Raw genomic sequence first — 26,700 nt, 5'->3', positions numbered from 1 at the left:
CTGGTATTTGTATTTGTTTTGTGGTGCTGGGGTGTATTTCCTAAGAGTTTGTCTCCTTGCATCCACGCAGGAGGGCACAGTAGCTCTGAGACATCTCATGGAATGCTGCATGGGGCTGCCTTTGGTTTTGGATGGGAGAAGGGAGGCCGGGCACCTGAGTTCCACTGCAGCAAACTTCCAAGAAGCTGCATGCTCTGCACACTTCTTTCCTAGGGCATTTTACAAGTGTGGCTTTGTGTTACCTGGCTCTGAGCTGGTTTCTGCTGCTGCTGGGACACCGTGTAAAGACCATGAAAAGTGATGGTGTTCTCTCTGTTGAATTATGACTTCAGTGTTTGATTTTATGATTGGCTGTGGCTGAGGGCATCTGACCACTGACATTTTCAAAATTCAAACAGGATGTGTCCTTTTTAATTTGTATTTTCTTCAAGTACTATTCTTAGGCTCCTTAAAGGAGGATTTGTTGTACTTTCTTCCAATAATACATGGAGCTCTGGGGTTTTTCCTAACTCTCCTAAGTTTTGATAGATGCACATTTATTTACTTAGAGGGTTCATGTTCTAACTGTGCTGCTGAGGACCAGGCCATTCCCAAATTCTGTACAGGGGAAAAGCAGCAGTGCTTTCCAGGTGCAAATGGGTTGGACAGATACAAACAGGACTAAAAGTGATGCACGCTATTACACTGTGCCTTTTGTGTAGTATTTATAGCTTTCTATACTCATGTCTTAATTCTCCTTTCTGGTTATTGGGCAGCTTGTTTGGGAAATTCATCTGTGCCATAAATACTGTATTAGGTTCTCCATGTTTATTTTGAAAGAGCATCTGAAATATTCATCACTTCTAGCAGGCAAGTGCTCATTAAAGAAAGGAAGCTTTGTAAGCTCCCAGTAATGGATACAAGGGAAGGAATATACTTAGTTTTCCTTAGGGTTTATATTGTGTTCTTTTCCCAGCTGAGCAGACACTTCTTTAGTTTTATTCCTGCTAATGGAAAACCTATATAGAAGGGATTCATACTTAAAAATTAATTTGCCTGTGTTTCCAGAGTCACATTTTACATCCTGCTTCACTTAACATCATCCTTTTTAGCCACTTACTGGTGGTGTGGCTGAGTTTGGGCAGTGCAGTGCACCTCTTCCCAAGGACTAGGAAATGCTTGCAGTCACTTCCAAGGTCGTTATCACCACAGAGCTCAGAAGAATGGGGCAGTTGCACATGTGTTGTGGTGTCAGGGAAATCTGCAGGAGCAGAGAGGAAGGTGAGGAAAGCTCTGAGCCCACAGAGGATCAATGAGACACCATCCCTGGCATTAAACTCCCGGGGTTCTGGGGAGCCAGGGCTGCCTTTGGGTGGCTGCCGGGGTTTGTGGCCCTGGTGGAGATTGAAGAAACCCAAAACAGCAACAAAGCAAAAGGAAGGAGAAAGAAAGGGAGGGGAAAATTAGGGAGGAGCCTGGGAGAAACCCCGAGTGAGGTGTGCAGTGCTGGGTGATGCTGTGGCTGCCTGCACAGCCTGAGCTGTGTTTGTGCATCAACCCTGCAGCAGTGCCCACGGTGCCTGCTCACCCTCTGCAGCATCCCCTCAGCTGAGGGCAAGCCAAAGCCACGCATGACTCAGTGTCCACAACTCTGGGCTGTTTATAAACACCGTTCCAGGAACATCAAAGTTTTATTTCCATCGAGGCTGCAAATAGCTGATTGAGCACCCTCTTAATTGTTCTTTTCCAGATGTGCAAAGCATAGTCTTGTAAAAAAGCAACTTGAAAACATTAAGTTGGCTTGGCAGACCTGCTGTTGCCCTTTTTATGATGCAGTTTTAGTTTTGCAGCTTAAAGAAACTAAAAATACACTTTTTTGATCAAGGTCATACATGTGTTAACAAGGTTTAGGAATACAAGTGCTAAATTTCATGATGATGCTTGGAGTGAGCAAGGATTGAACTGATGTGGAACATTTATTCTGAATTATGGTGTTTATTTTTAGTGTATAATATCTGCCAAAATTTTTAGCTGGATGAAATTAAATTTTATTACTTTTTTCCCTTTTGAACTGAGATATGAGCAAGTCAATGGATGGAGTTGCACTGCAGTGGAATTTTACAGGGAAAGAAGGAAGAATGGTACAATACAAATTGGAAAGGACTTCTCATATTTGTTGTGGTGTTTTCTTTTAATAGACTTTATCACCTTGGAGCATATTCCTTCAATAAATCCCAATTGAAATTGCTTTGAGTATGGATTGAAAGTTTCTTCTTGTTTCTTACTCCCTGTCTTTTTGCTCCTGTTTTTTGATAGGTAGGCCTTACTTTTGGTATCAAAGCATTCTACGCAAACCAGTTCACTTGTATTTTTAAAAATAAGATAATTAACTTAGCTGTTACTTGGATTTTTTTCAACATTTTTTGAAAGAAATGTTCTCTTTTTCACCTTTATCGAGCTGAATGTACACCTGTCAGAATGGGATTAAATCTTTAATATTTTTTTTGCATTTGGTAACCTCATGCAACCCCTTGATGTGAGCAGGCACGGTTGTGGTTGTGGTTTAGCACAGGGCATTTGCCCCTCAGCTTTCCAGCACTTGCACATGAGTGCACTCATGGACGTGTGAAGCACTTGCATGTTGTTTGTGCAGTTCAGCCAGCACCACTCATGGATGTGGATGGTTTTGAATAGAGCCCTAACAAAGAAAGCCTTTGTGAGTGATCTGTAAATTATTAGTCTTACTCTGTTTTCTAATCCTCGATTTTCCCGGTTTCTGGTGGAGTGGGAACTCCTGTCCCTTAGGAATTCTTTCCTGGTGTGCAGAGATGCTGTGCTGCCTTTGCCCCCATTCCTCTCGGGCTCCCTGATCCTGTGCAGCTCCCTCTCCATGTCCCTGTGCTGCTGTTTGCCCCACAGCTCCCCAAAGCATTGAGGGAGGAGAGGAGAACTGCCCTGGAGAGGGGCCAGGGAGGAGCAGGGATTCTGGTTTAACTCCTCCATTGCTGGGGCAGAGCAGCTGTGAGCACAGTGCCCCTCCTCAGGGCAGGCAAGTGTTGGGTGAGGCCAGGCTGGACCTCACCATCACAGTGGCTTTGGAGGGCTTGGCCTGTTTTGAATCAGGATTTATTTGTGGATCTTGACTCTCATGGTCTCTTTTAGTGTAGGGCCTTCCTTCTGAATACTTCATTGTATTTAGAAGTGGAGCTTTGAAAAACTAGAAAATGTGTTTGTGATCAAAAGTGTCATAAAATATCCAGTGGAAGTAGCATTGCTTTTGGAAAGGGAGGAAAGCGGGCATGTGGAGATGAAGGTCAGTTGTGTAGGTGTGTTGATTGATACATTGTTTAGATGTTCTTTATGAGGAATTACAAAATAAACACGGGTTTCTCTTCCAGCTGTGTTGCTTTGTTGGTATTGTTTGCATTCAGTACTGCATAATGAGCTTTATTCCATTCTTGTCCTTGCTGTGTGTGGTGCAGACACTGAAATAACTGAGCTGGCTCTGCCAATGCCATGATCAGTTCTCAGAGTGCTGCTGGCCATACCTTCATTGACAGTAACACCTAAAAAATCCTTTGGAAATGGCTGCTCCCTGGTTAGGATCTGATACCACATTGCCAAGCAAGTTTGTTTATTGCTTTTAGCAATTGATGTGGGAGAAAAGCATGGAGGAGCCCTAAACTTACCTGAGTGGCAGCAGACTCAACATTTGTGGTTTGTTTTTTTCTTTCTGCCATGTTATACCAAGAGTTTTGTTTAGTGTTACTGATTATGGGAAAGTTAATTTAACTGATTCTGTGACAGCACACTGGCATTAGCAGGAACCTTGCTTTTCTAGAGACCAAGAGATCTGATTTGTACTAAAATAAATTCTTAATTATAGGATTTCACTGGGGAGGTAAGAAGAATTCATGCTTTCTTTTTAAATGTTAAATGTATGAAACTTAAGTGACATGAAGAAAAAGGAAGGCAGCATTTAATCAACTAACAATAATCCCTTTTCATTCATTTCTGTAAAATTCATTTATAGGCTATAGGCAATAAGGCTGTCCTTGTTGTCCTAACAACTTTTAATATTAAAGCCTTCTAGAATATTAGGGGTTTTTGGAGCTGACTTACAATTGAGTGGTTTGTGTCTTGATGAATTCCTTTCTCAGTGTTTTGTTGGTGCTGTCTGTATGGCATTATAGTTTAAGCAGTGCCCTATAGTAAAATGGGGCTGTACATTTAATTTTCCTAAGAGAAGGGGTTTGCTGGACTCGTGAATAAGAGGGCAGAGTGCTGTGTGTTTGTAAATGCAGAGCATTCACTTTTGTGGCAGACGATCCTGTCTGAGCCCTGCAGTGCTGCTGTCCCAGCCTGCAGTGAAAGCTGCTGCTCCTGTGAAGAGCAAGTGGAAGTTACAGTGCAGATTCTGCCTTCAGCTTTACTTAAACCATAGGTGAGCAAGCTCTCAGGCAGAAAAGGAAACACAATTTGCCTTTTTTTAGGCTTTTTTTCCTCATGAGAGTAAGCAAAACATAGATGAAAAATCCTGAATAGGCCTTCCTCATAGCCTGGTGCCTTAAGAGGTCAGCATGACTATTTCTTTTTTTTTTTTTTTTTTTTTTTTTAATCTGAGTTAAGCTGCTCCTGTCACTGAGTTTTCTATTTCTAAAGAGTATGTTACTCCTTTTTATCTTGTGGCCCCTCATCAGCTTTAAAACCAGGCTGGAATGGTGTTGTGTGTCCTTAGCAGTTTGGTCTGAGAGCTGCTACCAACTTGTAAATGATGTGATTGCTTGTACAACAGGTGGTGGGGCACAGACTGTGGTCCTGAATTGAAGAGCTGAATATCTTCTGCTTAGACTACAGGAACTGTGGAAAGTTATGTTGTTAGTTCAGCAGTTTGGATCTTCACTGCCCTGAACCTGAAGAGAAATTGTCTCAGTTTGGTTCACATGTGGTAAACCCAGGAAAGACCACTATGAACACTTGTTCTTGTGCTGGGAGGTTGTAAGACTGTATTCTTTTGTTTGGCTTAAACATAACTTTTTAAAAAGATAGCTGAAAGGACTTGAATTTGAACATGCCCATGGATGAAAAGTGTATCCAAACATCTAACAAGATGCTTTAAAAAATGCTTTACTCTCTCTGTCTTGTTGCAAAAAAGTGCACCATAGTTCAAGGGCAGACTTCTCCAGCCTTAACTTAAAGTCATTGAGTCTTGTTAAACTTTTGTGTGCTAGAACAAGGAGCCCTCTGTTATCAGCATTCTTTTCCACATAGACTGAGCAGGAGTTTGTGGCTTTTCAATTTTCTTTCTCTTTGCTAAATTGGAGAGAGTGAGTAGAGAGTGAACTTGAGGCTTTCACTTCAAGATGTTTCAGTCCTTTGTCATTGCTGTGCTCCTGGGAGCCCTCTCCAGCATATCAATGTCTTGCCTGAATTGGGGATGCCAGAGCAGGATGCTTTATTCTGCCAGCAGGTGCAAAAGTGCCAAGTGCAGGCCTGAAAGTAAGCACTCTTTTCCTGATGATATTGTTATTTATGCACCCAAGGGTCTCAGCAGCCCTTTCAGCCATAAGGCTGTGCGGGAGTTTCTGTAGTTACTGTGCAGCTGTATTGCCCATGTTAATGTCCCCCTGCTTTCCAAGGTGCAAACCTGCCTTTTGTGCTGCAGTCCCAGGCTCTTGCTAACACAGAGCATCCCTCTGGCTGTAGTGAGGTGGCTGGCCTGCCAGGTTCATTTACCAGGCACCATGTCTGTCTCTGGACGATTGGCTGTTTTCTAGGTGTTAATTGGCTGCTCTGTCAGATCGTTGCTAAGGGGGCTGCCCGTGGCTGTGATTTGCTTCCCGAGCCTCTCTTTGAGCACTTGGTGATTCTCCATTTGCAGGAAGGGCCGGGCAGCTCTTCCTGAACCCTGCGCTGATGGTTTCATAAATGAGTGAACCGCAGGAGACATCAGCTAGGGTGGGCAAATTCAGAGACTGAGTTTCTTTCATCTCTGCTTTAGAGCTAAAGCACACTGGGGCAAAGTTCTCTTAGGGATACATATTGTTGCAGATTGTATCATTTTTCTTTGCTGGCTTAATTGAGTGCTATATTTTCCAGAGCTGCCAGGGTCTCTTTGAGTGCTTGGTTTCAATGTTGATGACAAATGATTGAGTAATTCAAAACACCAGTAAAAAACAAACCAAACCAAACCCAAAACCCAAGGAAAACAAAAATGACCAGGCAAGCTGCTTGTTTATATTTGCTTCTGTGGCAGAAAAAGTGCTGTAATGTTTGGGGCTTTTTCTTTCTTAACAAATCAACTTTGGATGCCTGTGTAGAAGAATGGGGTCTCCTTCACCCTGTTTTTCCTTGCTCCTGTTTGTAGCTTTTACAAGATAGATACAGGAGTTGATGGAAACAACAATTTGAGTTTGTGGCTGAGAGAGCCCCTTTCCAGGTAGTCATTCAATAAATGCATTTCAATGGGAGCCACCATTTGAAGCCTTTGCAGTCAGAATTAGTATCCTGCAGTGTTTAATTTTGTAGTAAGTGTATCCTTTGGGGTCTGATACTGTAGATCTGAGCGGTCTCACTGAAGCTGTTGCACTGGGTGGGTGGGAGGGCTCTGCTCTGGTAGTGGTGTAGGAGAGAAAAGGAAGAGAACAAAGGTATAAAGACTTTGGGGCCATAATGTGCTAATTCCTCCTGGAAAGAGACAATGAGGAGCTTTTCTGGTGGGGAGGTTGGCTGGTGTTTCAAGAACATGGCAAGGAGAATATAAATGTAGATTAAATGGAGACAAAACTGAGAGCTAGGCTGCAGCTTGGAGAACGTTCTTTGCTGTTGTGGCTAGAAATATGGATATAAAAGCAACAGCAGCTGGAGCAGACTCTGCAGCTGTACTAGGATCCAGTGTGAAACACTCCCTGCTGTGATGCTCAGGTTGCTGAGTGGGTGGGTTGATACTCAGGGAAGCTGGAAGTGAGTGGGATGCCTCCAGGAAAGCCTGAATGTTGTGCCCCAGGTCAGGTTCCTTTCCCCAGATTTGCAGAACCTCTTGTTCTCTGAGTTTCTGTCTAGACCAGCTTCTGTGGTAAAACTTGTCTACATGGTTTTGCCCAGTGCTGTGCTGTCCCTCAGTGCCATCTGTGAACACTGCTCTCTTGCAGAACAAAGCCCCTCGTACATCAGGCTGTGTTACATTAACAAAGGGCTTCAATCTGTTTCTGTGCATTTAGATTTATAGAAAATGTGCCTTAGCTGGGGCACTGCAGGGGTGTGGGACCCTGAGAGACTCCTTCAGCGTGCTGGTACCTGGTGTATTCCTGTGGTGAGATGGATGGGAACATTCCCCAGCTTCAGCTTGGCCCCTGCTCTGCTGTTCTCTGGTTTGGGAGCCTGCCTGGACACCCTGCTCAGGCTGCAGCCTTGGGCAGCAACCCATAGCATGCAGCTGCTGGCTGCATTACTGCAGTATCAGACATGGCATGGGGGCACAAACAGAAGTTTGTTCTGAGTTGTATCACTGTATCTGCCTTTAATTTAAAAGAAACCCAAGAAGAAAATGAGCTGTATTCAGGAGGTGACCTACAGCTCCCACAGCACCCCCTTACATCTGTGTGTTCTAAGCAGCGCATGGCTTCCTGCACAGCCCTTGGCAGAAGCAGCTGCCTCTCCCTGGTGCCTGTCCTGTCTCCTTGTCCCTGTATGTTGGGCCTGTCCAGTGCAAGTCCTTGATTCTGCTGAATTTCTGCAGGAATTTCTGCATGTACCAGGGAAGACAGCAGGAATAAATGCCAGAAGAGTAAATTGCTGCTCAGCTGGGTGGTGCTTTCTTGTCTCTTGGCGAGGCAGTGATACCTGACTGTTGGACCGTGAGCCAAACGCCTTGTTTGAATGTTAGATTAAATACATTTGGGGTCTTCTCCAAACAGTTTTTCTGGAACAGCACTGACATTATATTGTGCTTTTGGCTCTCTGAGGAGCTGCCAGCTCTGTCCCAGCTTGGAGGGACGCATGGGGCTGGCTGTGTGGCTGCAGACCCTGCAGCAGGATCCAGGCTTACCCGTGGCACTGCAGCTGGCAGGTGCTTCTAACCCGCTCATCCTTTTGTTCTGGTGAATGTGGTGACCCTGGAAGATTTGGGTCTTTTGGGTCACCCCAGTTTTGGCACAAGCAGGGGGTGCAGTTATTGTTTGGGCTGTTGGGACCTGAGCAGAATCTGACAGGGAGGGCAGGCTGGGGGCTTTGGCACAGTTGTGTAACTCATCAAGACTTGCTTCTAGAGGCATTTTATCAGTAGTTGGACAGGGCATCATCTGTTGTTTCTCATTTATGAGAGTAATTGATCATGGTGGTGTCCTTTAGTGGAGTGTGTGTTGTTATCACCTGTGGAGGTCTGAAAAGAGACACACAAATCAATGGCCTGCTTGCTGCTCAGATATGGGATTATCTTTGGGTTAACTTAAACATTGCATTTTGATTGGGAGTTGGTGAATTCTGCATTACCTCGGGGGCATCACGTGTTAAAGGAGAAGTTCTAATAGTAAATCCAACTTCAGAATGTCAGATGGTTGCTGTAAGTGGCTGTAGGTGTGTGCTGAAGCATTAGCTCACAGAGGAATTCTTGTGTGTGTATATATGAGATAGAATTTGGTTGGAGTTTCAGTAGAAGAGTCATGGCCACAGCAGCTCTGTGGTTCCTGTCCCAATGGCACAAACTAGCTCAGAGCCTGAGCTTGAGCATGATGTGTGAGTGGCTGTGTCTGCTGGCAGGGTAGAGCTTTCCTTAATGAGAGAGGAAATGACTGCTATTGATCTGCTTTATTCCTCAGCTTTCATTGCATTTGTGTGAGAGGCTCAGAAACAGATCAGGTCTGTGCTCACCTCTGGGAGTGCTGTCACTGTTGTTGGGGGCTGTGATATCCTTGCCTGTGCCTCTCTCTGGGGTTTTCACATGCAGGTTCAGGACTTGGGGACTGATTGTTCCTAGCTCTGTGCTCACCTCTGGGAGTGCTGTCACTGTTGTCTGGGGCTGTGATATCCTTGCCTGTGCTTCTCACTGGGGTTTTCACATGCAGGTTCAGGACTTGGGGACTGATTGTTCCTAGGCAGAGGGGAAGAACCAAATGAGCTCTGTCCCTGCTAGTGTGTCTGCACTTCTCTCTGTGCTGGAAATACTAACTGCTCGTGCTAACAGACTATCCAGGGGCCTTTTCTCTTTGTGAGGAAAAGAAATGTGTCTTTTAGTATCCTCTGCAGTTCAGTAACAGGAGATAAAGCAGCACAGTGCTGGAAAGGCAGGGTTTAATTAAAACAATAACAGCTGATTTAATGACAATATTTTGCCTTCGTGTGGAAAAATAGAATGTGAAATAACTGACTCATGCCAGTGATGTGATTCATCTGGGGATTTTCCTTCCTCATTGCATGTGGGCAGCTTCTAGTAATGTTAGGAAAATACAAAGTATGAAGATTTTTATTATTTTTAGGCAAGCCTACCTTTGCTGCTGGGATCCCTGGAGTTCTGTAGGGACACAGCACTGCACTTGTGCAGCACTAGCAGATCATGGAATATCCTGAGTATTTCTGAGCATAGCAGTGCTTTTGATCAGATAAAGTACTTTACTGAGGAACAGGCTAGTTGGGAGGAATGTGGTGGCATTTTTGTACTGAGTGCTGTCAGTGGATTCTGTATCAGATCTTCTCATGTCTGCTAATTGTGGATGAAGCCTTTTCCTTCCCTATGCCTCTCATTACTCCCAAATTACCAGACTTGAGTTATTAGATTCTTCAATGTAGTGAACAATCCCTGTAATGATGAATGGAACACAAAATGTGGTGTTGTGTTGAAAATGTACACTTGATGGGGAGTTAGTTTTCATCTCTTTGATTTTATGCCTGCAGCCTCCTCATTGTCTGATTAAATAATTTTTAATAAAAATTTTACATGGTTGGGAATCTTCTGGGTTAGTAGAGATGTTAGATGTACTTTTGCTTAAGAAAGACCAACAATTCTACTTCTTTCTGAAGTTAAGTGACAGTTCCATCTCTATGGTTATAATTAATCATAAATCTGTTTTGCATTGATTTTCCTGAGTTTTGCCAGAAGTCCATGGCCTTTGTTGGTATGAGCACAGAACCATCTCTGAGTTAACTGAGTGGTTCATAGTGGTGGGATTTTCTGGGCACTGCTGTGAGGTGCTGTGCCTACATAGGATTTGTTAGCTCCTCCTGGTGCTGATATTTGATCTGAAAAGCAGTCCTGGTTTTCTTTTAAGTGTAGCTTAAGGTTACAGGGGACTGAAGAACTCTTAAATGTTGCAATCAGATAAAGGAACAGCACTATCCACTGTGATTTTAAATTATTTTTAAAGGAAATGTAATATAAATAAAATCTGAATAGCATAAGAAAACTTGGATTCCTGCCTTAATTACAGTTCTGCATAACTTTCTGCCTTAATTAGTTTTCTTTTTACTTTGTATAACTCCTTACTTCATATCCATAATACTATCTTAAAATCTATATATATATGTATTCTTTCCAGGGCACAATGTTCTGACTGTCTAGATTTTGACATTGCTTCAACCACATGAACTGTATAATATCAGTGAAGATGAAGAACATATTTAACAAAACACTAAAATGTAGCATTTAAAATACAGTTTTGAATAGCTTTCGTGAGAGACTGTGGAGAAACCTGGAATTTTCCATCTAAATACAGAAGCTAAACAACTGTTTAAAGAGTAACTTCCAAGTGAGCTGATGTAAATTGGCTTTCTGTCATTTCTGCTTAATGAAATTAAGGTTTGTAATTATTTAGGGACTTGAAGCAAGAATGGTTGGTTTTCAGGATTAGCTAGAGTATCCAACCAAGAGGTATTGGTTAAGCCAGTTTATTGGTCTAGCCAAATGAATGCAATTATGCCAAATTACTGCTGAACTTTGTAATGTAATGCCTTGGATTTCAGTCTTACTTTTAACATCATTTTTTTTTACCCTTTTTTAATCTGCTCATGCAAGTGAATTCAAAATGGAATCCTTACATCTCGTTCTAAATGCTAGCATCCTTTATCTGGCTGTCCATTTCATTAGTCTACCCCACCACACTGAGCCAGTTTCCTCCTCTGTCCCTCAGCAGTGGGGAAAAATGGTTCTAAAAATTGATAGGGTCTTTAGCCTTCAGGTTGTTTTATAACTTCCTGTTTTGTTTATTTTCCAGTGTCTGTGCCTAATTGGGATATTCCTTGTATCTGTCCAAGTAGGGTTTAATTGCTGTAAATATGAAGCTTCTTATTTTGAATGTGCTCTGAACAGCTGTTACAACAAGGGTTTTTTATTGTTGTTTTATAGGCAAATTTAGAAAACAAAGCAGTCAATGGCCGCAGACCAGAACTCATGGAATGCAGTATATGTGGTCATGGTGAAAAATACAGGGTGAAGACAAGCCAAGCAGTGCCCATTGAGAATGTGCAGTGTGAGGAGAAGGAGAGCATGACTGGCCTGGAAGCAGAGAGGTGGGCACATGCAGAGAAGCCATCCTTTGGTGTCCAGGTCAATGGTGACATCCCCGGAGCTGTGACAGGCACCCAACACTTGAACCACGCTGAGCACAGCCACAGGGCAGCCCCTCCCTGTCACCTCCCTGAGCCAAAAAAGCCCGTGGTGCACCCCTTCAGAAATGGCATCAGCACCCTGCATTATTCACCACCAGAAGCAGTTCCCTCACTGAACAATGCACCTGCAGAGGAAAGGACAGACCTGACAAGCAGCTCCCACCTGCAGTGGCCAACGGGTGGCACTCTGAGTAACATAGTAAGCACTCTGACAGGTGGCACTGGCTGCGTTCACCCAGAAAACCAAGGGAATGTTTCAATGAAAGAGGAAAACTGCACCTGCAGCATCTCTGAGTGTTCTGATCAGTCAGCTTTGCAGACAGGTTCCAGCTTGGATGTGCAAGACAGCTTGAGTTGTCCTCTGCTGCCTGAAGGGGAGCTGCAGGCAGGGAAGGATGGCCTTACAGTACCAAGTGTGGAGACACAGCCTGAGAATACTGCACTCCAGCCCACTTTCTTGTCCCTGATTAAAACCAGAAATTTAACTCTGGAGCAGGTTGTAGCTATTGAAGCTTTAACACAGTTATCTGAAGCTCCTTTAGAAACAACTTCACCAGCTAAAAGTGAAAGTACTGAACACACAGGAGAAGCAGCTTCCCACTTGCTCCACAGTTTTAAAAGGGATATCTCATCCTCCTTTACATCCTCTGCATTACAAGAAATCAAAGACACTTACTTACAGAATGAGCAGCCGCTCTTGGCTCACTGTGCCCACCCGCAGAAGCAGCTCCCTAATAAGGCAGTGTTGTACAATGGCCAAAGTTCAGTGTCTGAGTTGTGTGATAAACCTGCCAATCCAGCTGGGGAGGTGTATAAATTACAGCTACCCTCAAGAGATACCAAACCTTTATCTGACCTAACATCTAATGCAGCATCGTTTTTGGGATTCGATTCCAGCAAAAGTTGTGCTCCTGATCCAGTCCCCCTCCCAGGGTACTGCAGTGCTTCATGTGATGTCCAGCATACAGGGAACAACTTGGGAGCTCCTGGCCAGTTAGAGCAAAAGCCATCGTGTGGTGATGTGAAATTGGAAGGTGGTTCTTTGGTTAAAGAAGGAGGAATTCACAGCCAGGATGAAGAGGACGTGGCTGCACAGCTAACTCAACTGGCAGCCCTGATTGAATCAAACCAGACGAATCCAGAGCACAAGAACAACATAAAGGCATCCCTGCTTAATCTAATATCACATGAGAGGCAGCCAAAATATAACCAAGAAGTGTTGCAGAAAAAAGAATCTGTATTTTTTAGGCGTAATTATAGTTCCTTGCTGTTAAAGCAGCAGCAAGCAACCAATAAGAAAGGAAATGGTGTGCCATGGAAACAGAGACACAGAAAGAAGCCTCAAGAAGCACGCTATCAACAAAATAATCAAAACCAGCTAGAGCTGTTGTCATGCCAGCATAGTGAACTGCAGGACATTTGGATATCATCAAAACTGCATAAGCTTGGTCAGACCATGCCACAGGACTCCAGGGTAGCTCCATCTGAAAAAAAATCTCCGAGAACCAAAGTACAGAGAGCGCTCAGTCAAAACACTTTAGCATCACAAGAAAAAACTAGATTGTTTCTTCCACAAGCACAGATAAAATTCCACAGGTGCTTACCTGAGGCACCACAGGAGAAAAAAAAAGACAGGTTGTTTGGCTGTGAAGTGGTGAATGAGCAAATGAAAACTGTGGGCTCCAGTGACCCACTAGGTGCTGATCCAATGAAAAATGAAGTTGCTGCACGTAGCCAGCACAGCGACCTGTCCTCCCGTAATCCTCTGGCTGGTTCTCAGCTGAAAACAGCATCCTTGTTGAAAAGGCCAACTGAAAACCTACAGATGTTTACAGAAAAATGTAATTCTCAGGTACAGCAAACAGCAAATGTCAGTCAGGCGCCTCCTTTGCCAGCAAGCGTTAACCGGTGTAACCTGAGAGCTAACCAAGTGTGTAGTGAGAGCACAGCCCGTGGGCAGCAGGTCACACTGCAGGTAGAGCCGAAGTGCCAGGTGCTGCCTGCTCCCCGTGCTGGGGCCCAGGTGCCCGGTGCTGCTGGAGCTCTCAGCAATGTGGAGTGTGTGGGTGAGGTGACCGTTCTGACATCAACCACATTGGGTGCTGACCACGCCCCGAGCACAGGCGACTCAGGGTGTTCCCCAGCAAAAAACACGCTCAGCAGTTTCCTTGAATCACCCATGAAGTTTCTTGATACCCCTACAAAAAATTTAATAGACACACCTACCAAAAAAGGACAATCTGAATTGCCAACTTGTGACTGTGTTGGTAAGTGGTTTTGCTAACTTTTGCCTGTACGTTTCAAATGGAGGTGTGCTCACGTTGCTTCCTCTCTTGTGAGGAAGTGGATGTGACAGCTGTTGCACAGGGATCAGAGTTTCACCAGTGGAAGACAGGAGGAAATTTTCTTTCCCCTCTTTGCAACTTTTGCTTGGTGTTCTTTGGGCCTGCAGAGCACAGCACAATTGAGTAGGTTTGTACTGCAGCTGGCAGCTTTAAATCCTCCAGTGAAATTTAAACCTGGAGGAAGGGGAATTTTTGTTCCTTGCTCTGCCATTGCTGACCTGTGCTTTATGTGCACTTCCCTGCATTGTTTCAGGTCATGAATTTGATGGTCTAGAACTGGTTTGTGCCTGAGTGGGCTGGCAGCAGTGTCCCAGTGTATTGTTCTTGTTTAAATCTGTTGGACAAGCAGGAGAGCATGGCTGGGGTGGCCTTGCTGCTGCCACTGTCAGTCCTGATGGCTCGGAAGAGTCCAGGCCCAGGCTCCTGACACCTCTGGCCATGTGGGGAGAGCAGAGTGGCTCTGTTGCAGCAGGAGGTGTCACAGCAAGCTGGGCTTGGATGGAGGGCTTGGCTGAGGCTGAGGGTGTCACACATGCTGTGCTGTCACCATGGAGGCACCCAGATGGAGGGACAGGTCAGAGCCTCACTGCAAATGGGCTGCAGGCAGATTGTCACCTGGCTTCCATGCTCTGAATCAACAGAGGGCTTGTTTAGAGGCCTGGGTTATGGTTTCTGTTCTGTAGGATATGACTATCAGTTGATTTGTTGTACTGCCCTCAATTCCTCTATGTCTGAAATGAATTAATAATGTTCCTACCAACAAGGACATTGGGAATTTTATGTAGTCACTACATGCAGCTCCTCTAATGAAAGTTTTACAGCAATGTTTTGCATTCTTTAATTAGGGTTTTACTTTATAACATTAAAAAATGCTAGCACAATCATTGGAGCATAAAATAATTTCAGAGTGTCTGAAGAGAAAAGCCTGTCATACTCTTTATTCAGGCTCAAACTTTGTGTTCTAATTTAATTTGGAAGGCATTTCTGTAAACTGTTTCTAAGTTTACTTTTAATGGGGTAAATCAATTTTTGGATGTGCCAACATAGTTTTCTTTACCTGTTTCCAGAGCAAATTATAGAAAAAGATGAAGGCCCCTATTATACACACCTCGGGACAGGACCAAGTGTGGCTGCTGTGAGAGAAATTATGGAGAACAGGTGAGGAAAAACCCAGCTTGTAATGCCATTGTGGTTTTGGCTGTCTAAACAGGGAAGAAGTAGAGCTTTGAGAAAGGAAGTGCTGTGTTTAGCTTTGTTTTGTTGCACTTTTGTCAGTACTCATTTGTAAAGTGTTTTCTTGTTCAGATGTCATGAGGTGAGCATGAGCACTGCAGGTCCAAACTCGTGTGTCTTCCCTGAGCCCAGGGCTGGAGGTCAAGTGCAGTGAGTTCTGAGGTGCCCTTGAAGTCAATAGGAAGGACAGAGATCAGCAGCTGGCAGAGTAAGGTTTTCTGGTGTCCTACCTGTAAAGAAGCTGTGGCAAACTGGAAAAAAAAAGGTCATAATAGTGACTGATTGCACTAGGATTTATATGCAGATAACATTTCCTTAGTGGCAGAAGTTTATCAGAAGAGAGATGTCAAAAACTACTCTTGCAAGTAGGGTTTTAAATAAAAGGATTTTTTTTTTTTGCTTTATAAATACTTTGTTTTTCTCTGTTCTAAGTAAAAATAATTTCAATAATCTTTTATTGAAAATGTTTGATCTTTGTAAATTGCCTACAGTAGTTTGCTTTAGTCATGAGCTTTTTTTTGATGCAGGTATGGAGCAAAAGGAAGTGCTGTAAGAATTGAGGTGGTGGTTTATACAGGAAAGGAAGGAAAAAGCTCTCAGGGGTGTCCAATTGCCAAGTGGGTAAGTTTTTATATTAAATCAATAAAGTTGTTTTGTGTGGCTTCAAATGATTTGTGGTCCTTGGCCTCAAATCTAATCTGATCTTTAATGAAGATCTGATTTTGATTGAAGATCTGATCTTTAATGAAGATCTGATTTTGATTGAAAAGCCTGCCTGAATGATGAAGGAAAACAATTTTTTTCTTTTTTCTTTAAATTTAAGGTATGGTGCTGTATGTTATTTACTGTGGTTTGAATGAGTGTGAAAGGAAGAGGCTTAACAGAGCTAGCAGGGATGAACAAGGGTAGAAACACCCTGAGAGCTGGAGTGTTTTCTGAAATATGTCATTGGGAGTTGGGAAAGAGGGAAAAGAAGAGATGGTTGCTTGGGGCAGTTGGAAAACTCTCTGGGAATGTTTTTAAAACCCTTCTCAGTTGCGTGACCACTTGAAGAAAAGAGAGTGATGGAAGAATTTCAGTCTCATATGCCAAGGGGTTCATTACTATTTTTGAGGAACTGAACTCAGTGTTTGAAAATGCAAATGTTATGATGATAGTTTTCACCAAAGTCTTGTCTCACATTGCTTCATAGGAGCCAGGAAATGAGGTAACAGACACAAGCTCCAGGAGAGAGCTTGGAAAGAATTGATTGTCCTTAATCTTTGCTGAAACCACTGAGGGAGGTAAAAAGTAGACTGGAAATCTTGTAAACTTGAGTTTTGGAAAATAATGAAAGAACTTGGTTGTTAAAAGAAAATATGTATTGCTGTATTTAGGGATTTCAGAGTTGATTGAAAAAACTGTGAAGGTAGCTGTACAGTTGGTAGGGCAGTGTTTGTAACCATGTGGCAAAATAAGGTTATTGCATATTGTGTGTGAGGGAATTTGCATGTTAAACATTTACTGCTTGTGCTTGGAACAGTCAAAATGTGTTTTTTATCCTGAATACATAAACTGTTTTTTCAGAAGGGAATCACATATGGCTTGTGCTTCAGTTCATATTTAATACCAAATCCAGTATCCAAGAAAAAAAATATTAAACTAATTTCATAAGCAACTGACCCAAAAAGAATGGAAAGATTTTTCTCAGTGCTTCAGCTAAGTAAAACACTTAGTTTTAACAGGGGACAGGAGCTAAAATTTGTACCATAGACAGAGTTGTGAGCAGCTAAAAGGAGGAAGGCATTTAAAGGTAACTGTTAAGGTTGATTTTTCTGCAGCCAGTGCTGTGTGTGGTGTTGGAGGTGTCCCACAGGAGTGAGCAGTGTGACAGTCACACACCCCTGGGGTGCCTATGGAGAGGGCTGGTTTGAGCTATGGGGACCTGCTCCCAGTCAGATTTTCACCTTGCTGCATGTAAAATGTTTGTGAGAGCCAGCTTTAGTGTTCCTGTAACTGAAATTCTGGGGAGCAGTGACTTTCTCTGGTGTGGGTTCACACCTAAAGGGAAGAATGTTTTCCCAAGTCTGCTGTTGTGTGTGACTGTGCAGTACAGGAGAGGGAAGGAATCCCTGACATCTCCAGAGCTGTTTCATCTCTGTAACATGCACATTTTGAGTTCAATGTGTTGCATTAATTTTTCATAGGCAGTGCTATTTTTAATCCTTTTATGGAGCATATTTTGTATTTTGGCTATAACCAGAGAAACTGGATGGTGAGGTTTGTTTCAGAGTGTCTGGAAAAGTTTTGCTGTACTTTGGTACCTGCAGCTGCACGGGGACTTTCACTCACTCATTTGCAGTGTCCCTTTGAACAGAGTCACTCTGCTCTTGCCTTGGGGCTCCCCAGGGACTCTCAGTGCTGACAGCACTGCCATGGAGCTCTGCTGGAGCAAACAGCACAGAAGAATGGAACTTAACCTGTTGATCACATTAAACTATTGTTTCCCAATTAATTTTTCCTATTTTCACTAGATTATTTTATCCTTTTGATTTAATAGAAATATTTTAACATTTTAAAATTAAAGGAGGCTTTCTGAAACACCTGTGTCCATACATTCTTCTGTTAATGACCATATTCCATAATACAGATTTTCTCCTAAGTTATTTTCTCTTAAGTGACTCCCAAGATGCACCTGGTGTGCTAAACACCTTTTGGGACAGGCTCCTTTCTTAGATTTCAGGGTGCCATAAATTTGCAGAATTACTTCTGTCACTCTTTTAATACCAAGCATCTCTTTTATGCAAAAGAGATGTATTTTTCCAAATACATTATATTTTTACAATACATTTTGTATATTTTACAATACATTTTGTATATTTTACAATACATTTTGTATATTTTTACAATACATTATATTTTTGCAATACATTATATTTTTACAATACATTATATTTTTACAATACATTATATTTTTACAATACATTATATTTTTACAATACATTATATTTTTACAATACAGTATATTTACAATAGATTTTATTTTACAATACATTATATTTTTACAAAATATAGTCCATTTTTAATGTATTATATTTTAGGGTGATACTTTGCCCCTCTGGATATGAACAAGAATGCTCCTATTAGTTAAATATTAGCAAATATTGCCCAGGGTTGGAAACCTTGTGCCTGTTCAGTGTGTAGGTGTCAGACTGACACCCACATGGATTTGGAGATGAGCTTCTGATTGTTTTTACTGCACGAGGCAGCAACAACATTGTTTGACCTTTGATGGGGAGAAGGAAAAACCCCAAATTGTGTTGTCTCATTTGTTTGTCAAAACAGAATTAATAGGGTTTTGCCACAGACTCCTAATGTGTGCATATCTGTGTGGGTGTGTGGTCAGAAAATAAAAGCTTCCCATCCTGGGACACTTGCTGGGGTAGATGGATGCTTCCTTCTTTTGTGTCTGGGTTTCTGGTGCTTTGTCCAGCTCATCATCCTGCTGTGTAGTATTTTAGAGAAATGAAGGGGGATGAGATTTGGGGCTTGCTGGGTTTTGGATTAAATCCATTTCCTGTGGGTTCCGTGGATCACCTAAGGTATCATTGCTATCTTTTGCCTTCATTTGGAGTTGCAATGCAATTTTTAAGGCTCCAGCTCTGGGAAAAAAAAAAAAAAAAAAAAAAAAAAAAGAGGGAGAAGAAATGAGAAAAGCCCTCCAGGGCAGGCCGAGGTTCTTTTTGCCAATCTTGTGTCTCTGTGGCTGATCAGTAGCACAGAGGTGCAGGAGCAGGGCAGTTCCCTCCCAGAAGACTCACTTGGTTTGCAGTAATTCACAGCTTTGTGCTTCCCTGAGCTGCAGGCAGTGGTTTTGTGCTCAGCTGCCTTGTATAAATGTCATCTTCTCCCTTTCCTTCCTGTTCCCTGTGCTGCAAGTTAAAGTGCAGGCAGCAGTGATTTCAGCCAGTGCTCCACTCCCAGCAATTCCTTGCAGTTGTTTTTGCTTTTCACTGTTGCAGAGCAGTGATTTGGCATTTCCATGGCCCTTTCCATCCTCATGCCAGAGTCTCATTCCTGCATGGTAATGCCCAGCTCAGAGCCCCTCTGTGTCCAAAAGCAGAGCCACAGAAATGCTGATTTGGGCAGTGTGAGTGTCCCTGTGCATCAGCACTGCTGAGTGGTGCCTGCCTTGCCCACACAGAGCCCAGGCTGATGTGAGCATGGCTTCAGGGGCTTTTCCAGGGCTTTTCCCAGGGCTGCCTCCTCTTGGCAATCTGCAGGCCCTCTGGTGTTAAATAAGGTGTTAAAAATCAAAACTGCAGATCACATTTAATACTGCACTTGTTTCATCCTTGAGTTTCTTTTGTGGGCGTCACCTGAACTTGGCAAACTCCTGATTTTTGGGGGCAGGGAGTGGGAGTTTGGCTTTTGTGGGGTTTTTTATGATTGTCTTCTAACCACTTCTGTCAGGGCTTTAACTGCAGGAAAAAATTCTTGGGTGTCCCCTGTGAATCTTTGCAAACTTCTTGTTTGTGAACATCTGAGCCTTATCTTCTCTAAATGCTTTTTTCCCTGTTTTTTTTTTGTTTGTTTGTTTGGTTGTTTTTAGGTTTTTATTAACAGTTGGATGATCTGTTGACCTTTTAGATTCTGTTATACTGGTGGTAGCCCTAGTTTCTTTGAAAATACAGTGTTATGGTGCTTTAATGCCTTTTGGAAGCTGTTCCTTAGACTCTTTCACTCATGGACTGTTTGCCTTTTTTGAGTTTTTATTTATAGCTTGACAGATCCTTATTTTCTTTATGCTGGCTGTTTATTAGTAGGCTGTATTAAAAAAATAGGAGTGGAATAAGAACAGATAAAAATCCTCATTACAGTCCTATACAAACACAAACCTGATATTAGCCACTAAAAGTAATGTTTTTAGAGTAATGCTTTGATGGCCCACTGTTATAATCAAGATTTTCTAGATCACAGAACCAGTAGGAATTTGTAACTAAATGCCAGAAACTACATTTTGTGAAGTGCTGAGTGACACTCAATAACAATAAACTGTTCTAGAGATGCAGAGAAGATTTTTTTTTTTTCAGTTTGGTCGTTTGGTTTGAGTTGAGAAAGTCATTGAAAATGGGAATTGAGAAAGTGAGGAAATGGAGAAGTTATTCCTGCTTTGGCTCTCTGTTACTGTTAGTATTAATATTATTATTATTATTATAGTACTCTTAGTTATTAATTGGTATTAGTAATCCATTGAAGGAAAATGGCTCTGTGAGGGTTATTTCTGTTCCTGCTTGGCAGTTCAGGGCTCAGGAGTTCTGGTGCAGCCCTGCTTGGTGGGGGATGCTGAAGCTGTCATGCAGTTTGGAACATGACTGGGGAATTTCTACAATAGATTTGCAAAAGACTTCAAGGTAAATTCAGTGGACTGACTGTCCCCTAGACACAGGTGTAGGTGGGATGTGCAGTTCCATTCTGCCTTAAACAGCCTGCTGTACTTGGTGCTTTTATTGCATTTCTTGAACTGTCTTGGTGATGAAGTGATGTACTCCATAGGAGAAATCTTAAAGGAAATTATTTTTAGCAGATAGAGAGGGTGGTTGGTGGGGGTTTTTTCACTTTTTTCCATGGTGTTTTATTAGAGCATCACTTTCTTGCCATGGTGTCGTGCCACATTATGAGAGTGTGTGTAGCTGTGCAGACACTATTTTCACTGTTAAATACAGAATTAGAGGAGTTTATTTGGGACAGAAATGTTTGTAACATCATCTGAAGTAAAGTTGTTCTTTAGCAGAAGTAATAAAGTAAAAATGAAGTAGAAAACTATGTTAAGGCAAACAAGGGTAAGTATTATTAAGCAGCAAGAATTTTGATATTATCACTGTTTATTTAGAGCAATGTGACCTCTGAACAAACATCCCTCCCAAACCAGGTGCTGCTCTCCATGGCTGCAGTGTGGCAGAAGGGGAAGCCTGAGGGGAGTGAGGAGGGGAAGGGCCCAGGGAGCTGAGCTGTGGGTTTTGTCCTCACCTCTGCAGTGTGGTGTGATCACAGAAAAATCCCTGACCCTGAGTGTGCTGCACTCTGCTCATCTGTGAGCACTGCAAAATGCCTTATCCTGAGTGTGCTGCACTCTGCTCATCTGTAACCACTGCAAAATCCCTGACCCTGAGTGTGCTGCACTCTGCTCACCTGTAACCACTGCAAAATCCCTGACCCTGAGTGTGCTGCACTCTGCTCATCTGTAACCACTGCAACATCCCTGACCCTGAGTGTGCTGCACTCTGCTCATCTGTGAGCACTGCAAAATGCCTGACCCTGAGTGTGCTGCACTCTGCTCATCTGTGAGCACTGCAACATCCCTGACCCTGAGTGTGCTGCACTCTGCTCATCTGTGAGCACTGCAACATCCCTGACCCTGAGTGTGCTGCACTCTGCTCATCTGCAACCACTGCAGCATCCCTGACCCTGAGTGTGCTGCACTCTGCTCACCTGTAACCACTGCAAAATGCCTGACCCTGAGTGTGCTGCACTCTGCTCATCTGTAACCACTGCAAAATCCCTTATCCTGAGTGTGCTGCACTCTGCTCATCTGTAACCACTGCAGCATCCCTGACCCTGAGTGTGCTGCACTGTGCTCATCTGTAACCACTGCAAAATGCCTTATCCTGAGTGTGCTGCACTCTGCTCATCTGTAACCACTGCAAAATCCCTGACCCTGAGTGTGCTGCACTCTGCTCATCTGTAACCACTGCAAAATGCCTGATCCTGAGTGTGCTGCACTCTGCTCATCTGTAAGCACTGCAGCAGTGCCAGGAGCAGCTGCAGAAGTGCTGCAGATATTGCACATCAGTGATACTCCTGCAGAAATGACTAAGGAACTTTACAGGATTGGAATGACAGCAGCTGTGCAGAGCCAACTCTTTGATGTAGTCTGCCAGCACCGAGAAGAGAAAATTCAGCAAAGTGGAGCTTATTTCCATTTTAATATCTCCTAGACATGCTGAGAATAAAAGGCTGTAACATTTTCCACTAAGAAAAGAGTTTTAATGTGATTTAGTGTGTATGTTTAAGGGGCAATTAGGGAAAAGGAGGGCAGACTCACTTCTGTGACAAGCTGAGCCATTTGTTCTCTGTCTGTCAGAGCAGCAGCAGGTTTTGGACAGCACCCTGCCCTGGTGGAAGGAATTGTATTATTAATTATTAAGGAATTAGGAGGGTCTTGTCCTGTGTTGAGGGATCTCCATACACAGACTCTGTACAGAGGCAAAATCTGCAGGTTAGAAGACTTGAAGGCACAGTGCTGTAAATGAGTTTCCTATTTCAGGAAATTACAGGGAGCATCAAAGTATGTTCTCACTTTCAAATCAATTGCTTGTACCCTGCAAAGCAGACATAGTTTGTTTTACTGAAGGGATTCAGAATGGGTTGAAGGGAATACTACAGTGGAGCCACATGGAGATGAAAAATACCTTAAAAGGACCTTTTTGTTGGTTCTCTTGTTTTGGGAGAGTTTATCCAGTAATTTACAGGAGTATTTAACACAGTTAAAATTTTGGGCTCTTTGCTAGCAGTGTCTGGTTTCTGTCATGTTGAAGTTAACACAGCTCTTGTGGTGATGGTAATTGGGAAGTAATTTCTCATCCATGTGGTAATTCAGCATCTGGGGCACTGAGCTTCTGCAGGCTGGCTCTGAGCTACTTTCACAAGTCCTGTACGTGCTAATTTACATAGACTGGCTTATGTCTCAGGACATTTTTATTCACAGTGTTCTTATTCCTTGTCCTAGAGCTCCTGCCAAGGAAGTAGAACTCGAGCATTTGGACAGCTGAAGCAGGTTTTATTGATAGTGTAACTTTACTGATGCTGTTCATTGCAAACCATTTAGAAATTGTTTGAAAGAGGTGGGAGACAGGAGCCAAACTGCTGATGATAAAAAGTTGTTTAGGATAATGAAGAGGAGGGACAGGCATCATAAAGAGCAGGAAGGATTTGCAATCACAACAAATGGCCATTAGAATAATAGCTAAAACTCACTCAATAAATATAAAGTCCCACAAAAAACCAGTGTTGTGGTTTCATATATACAGTGATGGAGCACTGTTCATGCTCAAGATAACTATTCACTAGACATCAGCTTGTTCAGCTGTGATGGAAGCAGCAAAGCAAACAGCTGGGAATCATTGGGGAGGAGCAAAGAAGCCATGGGATGGTTCTGCCTCTGTGCAGACTGTGTTGTGCCTCAGGCTGGCTGGGTCTGGTGCCCATGTCCAGAGAGGCCAGCAGGACTGGGAAGGGAGAGGAAAGCAGGGCTCTCTCTCTCAGGGCTCTGTGGAGAGCTGCACAGCAGGGTCTTAGCCAGGCTCAGAGATCAGAGCTAGAGGGCACTGGCAGGAGAGCTATGCAGGAGCAAAAGGCAATGGTTTTTTCCTGCACATAATCTGTATCTAAGCTTTCCTGGTAATTTAGTGGGGGGTAGATTGCTGCATGGATTTAAAAATGAGTGGAGAAATGCAGAAAAGGCAAATCCTTAAGAAGCTGGGAGAGAGCACATCCCCTGAGCTGCTGGGGGGTGGCTGGATGTGCCTGCCCTCCCTGAGACCCATCTCACATCCCATGAGTGCCTTTTCTGCTGCTCCTCCATGGGCAGCTGCTGTTGGCCAGGCTCAGGGTCAGGGTAAGGCTGGCCAGGCTGCTGCTCTGACCTCATTCTTGTACTCTGCAGTTTTTAGAATCCCTTTCTGTCTCTTGACTATCCTTTTATGCACAGGTGTGAACAAGCTGAACTTCTCTTGTTTATCCCATAACTTGATGCTGAATTGCTGGAACAAATTCTGCTGGATAAAGCACCTTTTCAATAAATATGCTGTAGATTTTGGCTCATGCTTTCTGGTAAGAAAAGTGGCTAAGCTTGGACCTTTGTGGCTGTAGAAGAAGATGTAGCTGTGGTGTGTTGCCCTAAGAGCTGCTGATTGTGTTTGTGTCTCAGTTAGCTGTGGCTCACCTTGAGGGCTTGCTCATGTTCTCAGGTTCTGTTTGAGCCCCTCTGGGCTAGCTGATAAATTGAATTACTTGAGTTGCTGCCTTCCCTTGGATGTACACATCCACAAGGACACCTGGATGGCTGCAGGAATGCAGGACATGGTGGGGTGGGTGCACAACTACAGCACCAGAGCCAATCTAAACCTTCCTTGGGTCAACTTGAGGCTGTAGTTGCATTTCAGTGTTACATAATGCTTCACAAACTTGTTACGAGTCTGTTTTGTTGATTATGTTATTTTTTCAGTGTGAGTCAGACAGTCAGTCATGGTTAGCTTGTGTGGAAAAGCAATTGCAGGAGAAAGGTTTTCATTTTCCCATTCTAAAAACCTAGCTTTTAAGGTCCCCCACTTAACAAATGATTACTTTCTCATGCCTTTTAAATTCATTAGGGACCAAAATTAAACAAACTGAAGTATTAAGTTATTTACTTTATCACTGTTGCTAACTACATCACAGAAATCATGAGTAATACCAAAAGCCTTTGGACACAAGGTTTGCCAGCTGATTTCTGCATTGTTCCAGAGTTCAGAGCTCCGTTGTACACAATTGTTATTGTTAGGTTGGATGTGACATACACACACGTGATCAGGGTCCAAGAAGAAAAAAGCTTTTTATTCTGCATGTTCTCCAGCTTATATACTCTTAACAAAGTGTGATCTTAAGTCATTAACTGCATCACAATAACCTATAATATTCATTGGTGCAAAGCAATTAGCATCAATATAATTGGCAAAAGTTTTACAGAAATTTAATAAGGCACATATACACATCTACTTAAGCACACAGTCTAGTTTACAGAAATTTTCATGTATCTTTTCTAATCTGTTTCCATGCAGATGGCCTTGTCTTCTTCCTTGCTATGGATGCACTTAAAAAACATGAATTATTTCTTCTATTAACTGAGCTTTGCATGCAGGCCAGCTGTCAAGCCCCTCCATACATAATGAAGCAAATTCCAGCTACGTTGAACTCCAGAAGAGTGTGGTCTTGGTTTAAAGGAAACTATAAATTTTCTTTGTGTTCATTTGTTATTTTTCCTGGACACACGTTCTAGTTTAGAGGTATAAGAGAACTTCAAAAGGGCAGCCTGATGTTGTACAGTACCACACTGTGCTACTGAAGTTACAGCCTAGAAATAAATTTTTTTTAAATTAAAAAAGAGAAGTAAAAGCATCATTTCACACTGAGTAATAAAATTAAATTGTTCTGGCTTGAAGGAATTGTGCTGCCTCAGCAATGTAAAACTCACATTGACATAGTAACCTGTACTGTGCATCAGCCCTAACAGATTTCTGTAAACCTCACCTAAAGGTGAATGAGTTGGATTGCTTTTCTGTCTTTATAAAACATACTGAACTGTTGGGGAGTCACAACCGAGACTCATTTTGAGGAATGGTCTATCAGAGGCATTTGCTCATATTCTCATTAATCCTAAGGTTATTGTAAGAGTATGTGATTAACTTTAAAGGGGCCATGCTTTATCTCCTGACACAAACTTTAAGCTTGCTTCTTCCTGCTCAGCCTGCACAGATGCTCTCTCCAGCTGCTCATCTGTTGCACACCTTTTCATTTACAGATGGACTGCAAGTGTGCTCTGGTCCCTGCTTTTGATGGGTCCAAATGCCTTAGATGTTCAGAGGTGATCAGGCTAAGGGTCACACATGAGTGACAGCTGCACATCTGGCAGCAAAGCAGATGTGACACCAGTCCAATAGGGAATCTGAAGGCTCAGCTGTTTGGAGGTATTGAAAGAGCAGGTGAGCTGTTGCCTTCCTGCTTTCATGGTCCGTGCGCAGTGCTGTTTGTTACCTGCTGCAGGGTGCTGGGTGAAGCCTGGCTGAGCAGCTGCATGCCTGCAGCAGGTGCATTGCAGCACAGCTGCACAGAGGGCTGCAGGGCAGGGCTTGGGGAGCACAGAGAGAGACACTTGCTGTAAGTTTTGTGCAGGCTAAAACACATTGGATGAATACATAAACCTGTTTTCAAAGACTGTGTTCTAGTATTACCTAGCTTTAATGCATTTTTGGTGGTCTTAAATGCAGCTCTGTTTCAGATGGTGGCAAAAACATATGTGGAGGTAGGACTATAATTTTTCCCATTTTTATTCAGTGGTGTACTGTACTGTTCCATGCTGGTTAGTGTGTGTGTGAGGAATAAGGTTGTTCTGTGTATCATACAGGTAGCTTCAGCACTCTAAGAACTTTAATATAGGTAGTCTGGGGATATGTTCTGAAAAGTCACATTCCTTCCCTCACTAAGAGCACAGTCTGTTCCATAATTTTTTTTTTCTAATTTTTCTCTGCAAGGTGGGAACCATCTTAGATATCTGTAACAGTGGTAGCTGCCCTAGCACATGCCTGTGTGTGCTTTGGGAGTGTGGTTTCACATAGGTATGAGCCTTCTGGAATGTTTGGTACTGTTTTCTGTCACATTTTTAAGGTAATGTTGGGTTCTCAGGTGATCTGTTGTCCTTCTAGAGGTTATTTTCCTTGTAATGCATCTTCTTTACTGTTTGTGTACAACA

The 26,700-nt window shown here is 43.0% G+C and overlaps 1 protein-coding gene across 4 annotated transcripts in view; it reads left to right on the top strand.

Moving 5' to 3' along the window:
* TET1 (tet methylcytosine dioxygenase 1) overlaps window positions 1-26,700 on the top strand; it is a 61,904-nt gene that overhangs the window by 11,282 nt on the left and 23,922 nt on the right. For 3 of the 4 annotated variants that reach the window (XM_058028768.1, XM_058028770.1, XM_058028769.1), the window contains exons 3-5: window positions 11,315-13,844; window positions 14,990-15,080; window positions 15,683-15,776. In XM_058028768.1, the coding sequence (XP_057884751.1) occupies window positions 11,315-13,844; window positions 14,990-15,080; window positions 15,683-15,776 (2,715 nt within the window). Of the gene's footprint in view, window positions 1-11,314; window positions 13,845-14,989; window positions 15,081-15,682; window positions 15,777-26,700 lie in introns of those variants that run through there. The other variant, XM_058028771.1, reaches the window with a different exon arrangement.

Source organism: Melospiza georgiana, chromosome 8 (genome assembly GCF_028018845.1).
Source record: "Melospiza georgiana isolate bMelGeo1 chromosome 8, bMelGeo1.pri, whole genome shotgun sequence".
Taxonomy (NCBI): domain Eukaryota; kingdom Metazoa; phylum Chordata; class Aves; order Passeriformes; family Passerellidae; genus Melospiza; species Melospiza georgiana.
The sequence above is the reverse complement of the archived record's forward strand: the minus strand, read 5'-3'. Positions and strand labels throughout refer to the sequence as shown.